At 45.5% G+C, this 7,500-nt stretch overlaps 1 protein-coding gene across 1 annotated transcript in view; it reads left to right on the top strand.

The window, feature by feature from the left end:
• The window catches only part of RANGRF (RAN guanine nucleotide release factor), a 19,684-nt gene that overhangs the window by 11,847 nt on the left and 337 nt on the right, over nt 1–7,500 (top strand). Inside the window, exons 4-6 of the mRNA XM_032238106.1 lie at nt 1,497–1,644; nt 5,821–5,915; nt 6,326–7,500. The exon at nt 6,326–7,500 is cut by the window's right edge and continues 337 nt beyond it. Of these exons, the coding sequence (XP_032093997.1) occupies nt 1,497–1,644; nt 5,821–5,915; nt 6,326–6,455 (373 nt within the window). The 3' untranslated portion in view covers nt 6,456–7,500. The remainder of the gene's footprint in view (nt 1–1,496; nt 1,645–5,820; nt 5,916–6,325) is intronic.

Here is a 7,500-nt window from a genome sequence, read left to right as displayed (position 1 = left end):
AATTGTCGTAATGTCAAGCTTCCAAGTTGCGCTTTCGTTGTGACAGCTATTATCACTTCTCTGCTTGCCCACGAATCAGGGAGGAGGGAAGGGGGAGATGGGATGTAGATATGAAGAAGCCAGCCTTGAGAACCAAGGACACCTCCGCAGGGGTTTGCCAGAGCACCAAGACGTTGTCTCATAACAATATCATGACACTCCGTTGGACAGTGTGACTTGGTCTATTACGGGGAGGGAGAATCTAAACTTTAACGTATGTGGGTTTGCGCGGGAAATAGTCAGATCTGGTTTTGCCCTCATTGGTGCCGAAATGATGTACTCAATAAAGTTTCGCATTAAGAGATGGCATTGTGTCGACCGTGTTGGCTCGTCAGTTTTGGCACCTAATCTGAGGACTATGTGTATAAGAATGGCCATAGCTACGGCGTATAAAGAAAATCTTTATAACATGTTCTACAGATGGCATCTCCCCCCAGCACGGCTCTCCAAAATGTTTAAAAATCTGGCCCCAAATTGTTGGAAGTGTAAAAAAAACACCAGGCACTTTTTATCATCATATGTGGTGGACATTCAATGAGGCCAAAAGATATTGGAAAATGATTCAATCATGGTTGGAACAAATGGTGGGAGACCAAATTTTGTTTAAACCAGAAATTTTTCTCCTAGGCATAATAACAATAGCAATAGCAATAGCAGTTAGACTTATATACCGCTTTCAACCCTCTCTAAGCGGTTTACAGAGTCAGCATATCGCCCCCACAGTCTGGGTCCTCATTTCACCCACCTCGGAAGTATGGAAGGTGAGTCAACCTTGAGCCGGTGAGATTTGAACCGCCGAACTGCAGATAGCAGTCAGCTGAAGTGGCCTGCAGTACTGCACTCTAACCACTGCGCCACCTCGGCTCATACTACCAGAGGGGTTTAAGAAAGATACACTTTCTTTAATTATACATGTACTAACTGCGGCGCGCATAACTTATGCACAATATTGGAAAAAAGAAAATACACCATCAGAGCTAGATATAATCAGAAAAGTGTTGGCCTGTGCAGAAGCAGATAGGCTCACTCTTGAACTAGAAAAAATAAAGGGGAATCAGAATATTTTGAAGTCTGGAACAGATTTTATGACTGGTATAAGACAAGGTGACAAGACTGGAACAAACTGTATATATTGTGATTGGACAGAAGGATTGATAATGTATTAAGTAGGCTAATTGTCAATGGTTGAGACTAGCTGTATATAATGTGAATGTATGCTCACTTCGACTTCGCGGTACTGCATTGTTTTAAATGTAAAAATAATAAAAATATATTGGGGGGGGGGAAGAATGGCCATAGCTGGGGGTTATTTTGCATTTCCTCCATGTTCACTGATGAAATTTGGGGAAGGGGTTTCCCCTGGCCATAGTCTCAGATGTGGAGAAAGAGATTCATTGGTGGACGGGTCAATGAAAGACGTCCACCCGTCTTGTTTTTTAACCATCCCCTCCCGCCAGGTACCACTTTGAAGACATTGCGGGCAGCTCGGCCCATTCGGAGATTTTGAGCCAAGACCAGTTTGCGCCCGCTCTCCTGGCATTCGAAGGCTGCAACAGCGCCTGGCAACTCACGGGCCGCCAGGAGGTTGCTAAATTCAACGAGGAGGTGAGTGGCGAAGTTACCCGTTTCGGGAAGCGTGCCCTGCCACTTGACGGGCCTTGCTCCGAACATTTTTCTACAATGAGGGTGCAGGTTCTGCAGGTTGAACCACCCAGGAAGGGGAAACGGGCATATGACACAAATGCACCTGTGTTTGTGTGCGCGCACACACATACAGAAGTACAGGTGGTCCTCAACTTAGTTTAGTGACTGTTTTAAGTTACGACAGCACTGGGGGAAAAATGCCATTGACTTGTTTTCACATTTAAGACCAGTTACCACAACCCTTGATCAAATGCCTACGGAGATTCTTAATCGTCCAGGTCATCCAAGAAGCTTCTTCAGCTCTGACTGGATGGTGGGGAAGGGAAGGATTTATACTCCTTGCAGAACAGCTGATCATTTGCATCCTTTTTAGAGAGTCCTTGAGGCCACTTGGAGTCCCAAAGTTGCTTTTTCAAGAGGCAACTGGACTTTCTGGTTTTTTTTTTCTTTTGAAGACGTTTCGCTTCTCCTCCAGGAAGCTTCTTCAGCACCGACTGGATGATTGGGAAGGGAAAGATTTATGCTCCTTGCAAGCAGCTGTTCATTTGCATCCTTTTTAGAGAGTCCTTGAGGCCACTTGAAGGTTTGTCTGTGTTTTCGGGGTCACCTGAGTGGTGCAAATGGGTGTGGGGCCTTCTTGGAACTGCTGAAAGGACTGTGTTGTTGACCCTTTGAAGGAGGGTGACATAGACCATTGGTTTGAAAGTGGGGTCAACGAGACCATCTGGTTCAAAATTGAACAGCTCCCTCTCAGCCGAGGGGAGGGTTATGACATTATCGATCTCCAGTCTATAACACAGTCCTTTCAACAGTTCCAAAAAGGCTCCACACCTATTTGCACCACTCAGGTGACCCTGATGACAGAGATAAACCTCCAGGTGGCCTCAAGGACTCTCTAAAAAGGATGCAAATGACCAGCTGCTTGCAAGGAGCATAAATCTTTCCCTTTCCAACTATCCAGTCAGAGCTGAAGAAGCCTCTTGGAGGAGAAGCAAAATGTCTTCAAAAGAAAAAATCGGAAAGTCCAGTTGCCTCTTGAAAAAGCAACTTTGGGTCTCCAAGTGGCCTCAACGACCCTCTAAAAGGATGCAAATGACCAACTGCTTGCAAGGAGTATAAATCCTTCCATTCCCCACCATCCAGTCAGAGCTGAAGAAGGTTCTTGGAGGAGAATCGAAACGTCTTCAAAAAAAAACCAGAAAGTCCAGTTGCCTCTTGGGGAAAAAAAAGCACCTTTGGGACCCTGTGATAAGAATTTAGTTGCCTGGCAACAGAGGTGTCTGTATCCTGGTTGCAGGATGCCAGGGATAATGTGATCACCATTCACCACCTTCCTCGCTGGCTTCTAGCAAGCAAAGAGGAGGCTGAACTCGCTTAATAGCTGTGTGGATTCACTTAACTGTGGTGATTCTGCAAGAGAAAAAAAAAAGAAATGATATGAAATGATATGGGATTGTGGAAATACCATCCCCAAGAAAACATAAATTGAGATTTGAAAGAGACACCGATAACAATACCACGACTGAGGTCCAGCCCCGATTAGACTGGGTGCATGATGTGGTTTTCTTTTAATCTGTTTCCTCCGTTTTTTAACTCTTCACTTTTTTAAAATTCATTTTCTGTAAGCCGCCCGGAGTCCTTCGGGATTGGGCGGCCTATAAATTTATTAAATCAAATCAAATCAATAGAAAAAGGGAGGAAAGGAAGGAGAGGAGAGGAGGAAGGAAGTAGTGAAAAGAGGGAAGAAAGAAGGGAAAGGAGAGGAGGATGGATGGGAGAGAAGGAGAGATAGTAGGGAAGGAAGAGGAAGAGTGGAGGAGAGGTAAGGGAAGAAGAAAGAGATAAGGAAAGGTGGGTGGAAGGGAGAGTAAGAGAAGGAGAGGAGGGAGGAAGGGAGAAAAAAGAGAAGGAGAGAGAGTAGGAGGGGGAAGAGAGAGGGTAAGAGTAGGGGAGAGGTAAGGGAGGGAAGAAGGGGAAGGAGAGGAGGTAGGAAGGAAGTAGAGAAGGAAGGGAGAGGGAAAAGAAAAGAAAGAAAATAAGGTGGTGTCATAATAGATGCTTGGGATGGTAAACAATACAACCCAAACTGTACTCTATAATCTCTTAAATGGAATAACAATAGTATAAGATTGGCAAAGAAAAAGAATAACCATGTGAATGTTTACCTGGAATTGTATGTATATATAGCACATTAGAGATAAACAATATTTGGTTATAAATAGCTAACTATGGAAAGGGAAAACACTAACTGCAAAGAAACGGATACGGAACTGCTGTATGATATATGATGGAACTTCTTGTTCCTATGTTGTCTTAAGTCATGTGTTTGTTCTTGTTGATGTGTTTATGTGTGTAAAATAAAAACTAAAAAAAAAAGACCCCCTGTTCTGTCCCCCCTTCACGGCTCTTAACAAACGGCAAGACGAATAAACTTAAAAGGAACTTTCTTTATCAGTTCTCAGTTCAAACTGGCTTCGAGCCCAAAAATAAAATAAATACAGTCTCTGACTAGATAACAGAATGAAAAACAAAACAACTCTTACAAGCAATGCACTTCTCCAAATGCAGCCTTGAATCAGGGTTACAGGAAACACCAAAGCACTTATCCAAGTGTATCAAGCAATGTTGTACGCACGAAGGAACGTTGACTCCTGCGACTAGGGCATGGCAGCATTCGTCCTTTTATCTCCAAACCTGCCCCTAACAAGCCCCAGCTGCATAATGAATCTTGTATCCCGAAAAAGACTCACAGAAGACATCTGCTGAGGCCCAACAAAACCATGGCAAGGAAAGTCATGAAGTTGGGCCGGGCTCCCTTAACATCCCCCTTGTTTCCTTTAGCAGTGGAAATCTGGCTCCAATGGAGGACTAGCAGGTAGTCCTCGACTTACAACCGTTTTGTTTTGTGACCAAAGTTACAACAGCGCTGACAAAAGCAACTTAGGACAGTTTTTCACAGTTGCCACTTTTTCGGGTCTGGTGATCAAAATGCAAATACTTTGGCAAATGGTTCATATTTATGACGGTTACTGTGTGTCCCCTTTTGTGACCTGACAAGCAAAGTCAATGGGGGAAGCCATGGTTTAACAACCGTGGGGATTCACTTAGCAACGGTGGCAAGAAAGGTGGTAAGATAAACTCCCTCAACAAATGCCTCACTTAACAACAGAAATGTTGGTTGTAATTGTCGTAAGTCGAGGATTACATTGTAATTGTGATCATGTCGAGGACCTACATGTACCTGGGTTGATTTTCTGCCCTGATATTTCTCTAGTTCAGACAGGACTCAAAATTCTTAGCCTTGTGCTCAGTTCGACTAGACAGAAGGGGCCTTGATTAGCTTACCTTATTTTTCGGGATATAAGACGCACCAAGATTTTGAAGAGGCAAATTTTAAAAAAAGTTTTAGTACTCTGCAGACCTCCCAAAAACGGCCCGTTTTATTTGCAAAAATGGGCCTATTTTTTTGTCAAAAAGAGGGCAGGAATAGCCTTTAGGCGGCTTGTAGAATATTCCTGGGGGCTGGGGGAGGGCAAAAACAAGCAAAAACGGCCCGTTTTATTTGCAAAAATGGGCCTATTTTTTTGTCAAAAAGAGGGCAGGAATAGCCTTTAGGCGGCTTGTAGAATATTCCTGGGGGCTGGGGGAGGGCAAAAACGAGCAAAAACGGCCTGTTTTTTTGCAAAAATGGGCTCGTTTTGTCAAAAAAAAGGGCATACATAGCCTTTAGGAGGGTTATGGAGTGCTCCTGGGAGCTGGGAACAAAAAACTGGCCCATTTTTTACTCATTTTGCCCTCCCAGGCCCACAAGAGCACCCTGGAAGCCTAAAGGCTATGCACGGCCATTTTGGTGAAGGGGGCAAGGTTTCCGGAGGCCAAAAACGCTGTATTCAAGTATAAGACGCACCCAGATTTTCACCCTTTTTTGAGGGGAAAAGGGTGCGTCTTATACTCCGAAAAATACGGTATGTAAGAGAATCGAACAATGTGGTGGGTTCCTCTTCTTGTGAATATGCCCTTCTTTAAAGAAGAGGTGCTAGCCCTCATGATGTTGAAAGCCGACTTTCGCACTCCCGTCGGTATAAAATGGGAGGCGTCTGTTAGGCCCGATTCGATTCCTTGTTTTCCGCTTTGCAGGCCAAAAATGACGTCTCTGTGCATTTGGTGCTTCTCCGCCTGCCCCAGTACGGAACAGATCTGCTTGTCACCTTCAACGACCCCACCTGGATTAAGTGAGTGTGCCTTCCTTCTTTCCTCTTGCCTGCCACAAGGTTAGAACCACTAACTGCTCTGGGGAAAGGAGAGAAAGGGATTGTTCGGACCCAGTTCCTGTTCGGACCGAAATATCTTGAAAGAACTAGGCCATGACTATGCTGTCACTTTAAATTCAATAAAAGGGGTTTCATCGCAACGAGGACTCAGCTTCGTGGTGTTGGGGAAGCCTAGATCAGAACAAGGACAAAAAAATTGGGTCCAACGGTGGTCATAAGTCCAGGATTTAAGTCCCGTCATATTGGGGAAGGAACTGAAACACGGTCAGCTGAGAGCCGTGGGGGGTTTGGCACACATTTTGAGATTCTGCCTTTTAATAACCAGGGTTTTTTCCCCTCCTTCTTTCCTTCCTTCCTTCTTTCTGAGGCAGCCCTCTAAGTACCAGCGCTATGCCAAACACAGAGGTCCCCTTGGCACTCTCTCAACCGCCCTGGACAGTGGAACATTTCCACGCTTTTGTGTGTAGCCTGCGGCTGCTGAATCCTGGTCTGTTCGGTTAAAACAGTTCTCCGTCTACATTTGCCAGAAATCCAGCTTCGTTCTAGTGCGGCTTCAGTTTGGAGACCTTCAAATGAGCACTCCGGATCTGGATCTTCTTCCTTCATCCCCCGAAAGGAAAAGAGGAGATGGACACGGAATGCCAAAGGACCTTCTTCCTGGCAACCTTGGCAAAATGCTTTGCTTCAGGATTGCATTACACCAGCGGTTTTCAAACTTGGTGACTTTTTAAGATGGGTGGAGCGGTGTTTTTCAAAGTTGGCGACTTTTAAGACGGGTGGACTTCAACTCCCAGAATTCCCCAGCCAGATTGGCTGGGGAATTCTGGGAGTTGAAGTCCACCCGTCTTAAAAGTCGCTCACTTTAAAAAAGACCGCATTAGACTGTAGGATTGTGATGGTGAACCGATGGCATTTGTGCCGGAGGTGCCATGCAGAGTCCTCTCTGCGGACACGCCAGTCGTTGCCCCAGCCCAGCTCCAACACCTGTGCCTCCCGCTGGCCAGCTGGTTTTCGGGTCTCTGCATGTGAACCCCAAAAATGCAATGCAAGCACCCCCCCAAACATGCATCGCCCCCACCTGTGCCCCATTTTTTTGCCTGGAAGGCTGCCTGCACCAACCTGTGAAGCCAAAATGGCATGAAGGGGTGCTGCGTGAGCCCCCCATGCCTTTTTTTCCTGGAAAGCTTGCACCAACCTAGAAGGGCAAAAATGGGGGGGGGGGGAGACGCATGCGCTGGGGTCTTCACATTGCATCTTGGGATTGCGTGTACGGGCTCGCTTTGGGCACTTGGCACCAAAAAGGTTAGCCATCACTGCTATAGAAAGTCTAGTTATACTCATCTCTCCAGCTGTTTCCTGATGTCCTCCTATGTGGGATTATCTACCACCTGGATCTAGTTTGCGGTTTACCACTCACAAATTATTTTTATTTTTTACACCTCTTCAGTAATTGGAAGGAGTACGAACTCGGGAAAGAATTGCACATCCAAACCAACCGCCAAAGAGATACTTTTTTATTTGGGGTAGCCGCGTTAAGTTCTAGAGA

The sequence above is a fragment of the Thamnophis elegans genome, chromosome Z, assembly GCF_009769535.1.
Source record: "Thamnophis elegans isolate rThaEle1 chromosome Z, rThaEle1.pri, whole genome shotgun sequence".
Taxonomy (NCBI): domain Eukaryota; kingdom Metazoa; phylum Chordata; class Lepidosauria; order Squamata; family Colubridae; genus Thamnophis; species Thamnophis elegans.
Note: the sequence above shows the minus strand (reverse complement) of the source record. Positions and strands in the feature narration are given on the sequence as shown.